Consider the following 3,190-nt stretch of genomic DNA (forward strand, 5'->3'; position numbering starts at 1 on the left):
CAGCTTTAAAAATTTTTACCAAACACCATACGCAGCCCCAAAAGCAGCTCAGGAATCAATCCCAAATTAAGCCTTATACACCTAAATCTGCTAACAACCCTAGATCCGTTTACAGGATGACGCGACCCGAATCTAATTATCTATATAATTGTAGAACCCAAGACACTGAGTCCTAACAGTGATTCAATTTTGATGCAGTCGCTACCAACAACACCATCGAAACGCAATACCAGTCCTTCCCTTTTCTTCCGGTGCTTAGACCTCGTCCTTCCATGGCTAACCCCACAAGAACTGGCCATGGCATCTCTGACCTGCACCACCCTCCGCAACCTCTCAAAGTCCATCACTCTCCGCCGCGTCTCCGACGCTTCCGGATCCCTCGAGCCACATCCCATCCCATTCCATAACTCACTCGATCAACACCCTTATGCCTACTTCATCTACACCCCTTCCTCTCTAACCCCATCATCTTCTTCTTCTTCTCCTACACTGCTTCGCCAACCGTGGGGTTCCAGTCACCACGAGTCAGACTCGGACACCAGAACTGAAACGTCGTCGTTGCGTTTTGTTGACGAATCGGGAAACTGTGCGTCGTCTGGGTGTGAATGTGAAGAGACATGTGAGGATGGGAAAGAGGGGTGTCCGTGTGTTGTTGGCTTTGCTGGCTTCGACGGCGTCGTTTTCGAGTGTGGACGCAGTTGTGGATGCCGGTTAAGTTGTGGGAATCGGTTGACTCAGACGGGGATTCAGGTTAAGTTGAAGATTGTGAGGGACAGAAGAAAAGGGTGGGGTTTGTATGCCGACCAGTTCATCCCAAAGGGTCGGTTTGTGTGCGAGTATGCAGGTATTGATCACAACCCACATTTTTCGATCCTTTTTTCTAGTTTAGCACTTGTAATTTGCAATTGCCCCAGGATTGTTTTCGAGTTTAAATTGCTGATGCATATTAATCAATCATTGTCTTCTAGCTTTGGCTTTTGTTATTATGAGGTTTAGTTGGGCGGTTCTGTTTCGTTGTTGTAGTGTTGTTAGATTCATCAAGTGTTCTTGACATGATAATTACTACTCATGAAGACTAGTGTGCTATGTGTTCTGTGAGCCGAGTAGGATCAGCAACATAACCATTACTCTGCAGTCCAGTTAAAAAATAAATAATGCCTTAATGGCTCTACATTTACCAGATACAATTAATACTTATAATGGCAAGGTTGAAAGCCCTTCCTATATGAAACAGAAGCTGTGTCTCTCAATCTGTATGCATGCATTCTTGTGTGATGCAGATGAATAAAACTGATTTGTTCCCGAAAGTAGAAAGTGACTATTAGAATGGCTGACGGAGCAGTGTTGTTGATAAACTGATGAACACTTGAAATCATGGGAATTTGTTCTCGCACTCTACCCAAACACATCTTATGTCTGCATCCTGCATTGTATGTTCCACTAACATAAATTTTTTATTTTCTGTGATAAAGGTGAACTATTGACAACAAAGGAATCAAGACTGCGGCAAGAAATGTATGATGAACTTTCGTCGGGTGGCCATTTCTCCCCTGCTCTTTTGGTTGTGAGGGAGCATCTTCCATCCAAAAAGGCATGTCTGAGACTCAATATTGATGCCACAAGAATCGGAAATGTCTCAAGGTTCATCAACCATTCTTGCGACGGAGGTAATTTGTCCACAGCTCTTGTTAGATGCTCAGGGGCTCTGCTTCCACGTCTTTGCTTTTTTGCTTCAGATGACATAAAAGTGGATGAAGAGCTTACATTTAGCTATGGTGAAACTAGGCTGAACTCCAAGGGTTTGCGGTGTTTTTGTGCAAGCTCTTGCTGTGTTGGTATATTACCCTCGGAGCAGACTTAATTGCTGCTCTGGCCTGTAGCTCCAAAGAAGGTTGAATTCTTTGAAGTATATAAAGGAGAGGAAGAACCACTGGCGTCACATATAGGATTCTGCAATGAGCCATAACTATGAAGAGGGAGAGGAATAAGAAGAGAAGAAAATGCCATCATGAAATTGTAATACATTTGTTTTAGTGAAATCTATTTAACCTGCAATATAGGAATGCAGATACAAATTTTGTGATATGAGTGGACCTGTACTCACGTACTGTTGCTTAGTAAAACAGCGTAATTAAAGGAAGAGATATCTAGAAATTGCAGGAGCTGGAGACATCTAGTCAGTCAGTCAGGGAAGGGCTTCAACTACTGTTCTCATTCCTACTGTCCGAAAATTGCAGGCACATTTCTGTCTTCTATAGGCTTACCAATTCAAAATGATGAATTGGTAATCGGATGGTAGTCATGGTACATACATATAATGGCTCATCCTGGCGCCAATTCTCATTTGAAGAGTAATCTGAGTCCCTCTCTGTCTGGCCATCAGTGAGGAACTTCTAGAAGTTGCATTTGTGTCTTTAGCTCATATATTTCTCTGCTGCTCTCTCTATATCAATGCTTGTGGGTTTTTCACCTTTAGGATTTGGCTTGGTTCTGTTAATGCCAACAGCCTAGATAAAAGAACAATGGTATGTAAGGATTACAATAATATAAAGTAGCTAGCTTGTAAACTACATTTCGATTTAGTTTCTTAATCCTCAAAACAGATCGAATTGCAACAACAAAAGTATCGTACACCTGAAAGTATCAGAAGCTGTATACTGACGTGTCTCGAACTTTCCTTGCAGATCATAAATTCTCTTATGTAGTGAGATTAGTTGTGATGATGTCTTCATGAAGAGAGAGAGAGAGAGAGAGAGAGAGAGAGAGAGGAGGAAAAACAAAAACAAAAACCTCGGGGAGTACCTTTCTCTCAACCTCGTGCTACTTTTCTTTCAAAAGAACTGGAGTAGCTGTTGCGACATCTTTGAGCTTGCTAAAGGTTATTTGGATTTTAGGACTAAAAAGCTTAATGAGCCACCATTGTAATTATTGTTCCAATAGTGAGTATAGGTGGCTCTCTGTTAACAGATAACTTAGGAAAGCACATTGCTGCTCCCCTTATTCAAGGCAGAATAACTAAGGCCAGCTATTGATGATGGGATGTCCAAGCCTGTCTTGCTTATTGGAAATGTGAAACTCTTTCTATAGAAGGTAGACTTAATTAACTGGGTTACTTCCTTCATTCCTCTTTACTCAATACAAAAGCTTCTTGTCTGTAGTTGTGATCATTTGGATAAGCTGAAAAGTGGGC

At 41.8% G+C, this 3,190-nt stretch overlaps 1 protein-coding gene across 2 annotated transcripts; it reads left to right on the forward strand.

The window, feature by feature from the left end:
- LOC133733690 (histone-lysine N-methyltransferase SUVR3-like) lies at positions 1-2,582 on the forward strand. 2 transcript variants are annotated; one of them, XM_062161334.1, is made up of 3 exons: positions 1-844; positions 1,473-1,667; positions 1,786-2,582. In XM_062161334.1, exons 1-3 carry the CDS (start codon positions 193-195, stop codon positions 1,788-1,790), a joined length of 852 nt encoding a protein of 283 aa, XP_062017318.1. In that variant the 5' UTR covers positions 1-192; the 3' UTR covers positions 1,791-2,582. The 2 variants fall into 2 exon arrangements, with proteins under 2 accessions (XP_062017318.1, XP_062017317.1); XM_062161333.1 differs by having other exon boundaries at positions 1,473-2,582.
- Positions 2,583-3,190: the final 608 nt, after the last annotated feature.

Source organism: Rosa rugosa, chromosome 2 (assembly GCF_958449725.1).
Source record: "Rosa rugosa chromosome 2, drRosRugo1.1, whole genome shotgun sequence".
NCBI classification, from domain to species: Eukaryota; Viridiplantae; Streptophyta; class Magnoliopsida; order Rosales; family Rosaceae; genus Rosa; species Rosa rugosa.

Excerpts from the sequence above, each read along its gene's own strand:
- LOC133733690 (XM_062161333.1), top strand. The coding sequence starts at position 193 with ATGCAGTCGCTACCAACAACACCATCGAAACGCAATACCAGTCCTTCC. Across the intron at positions 845-1,472 it reads GTTTGTGTGCGAGTATGCAG|GTGAACTATTGACAACAAAG; the intron begins GTATTGATCACA and ends TCTGTGATAAAG.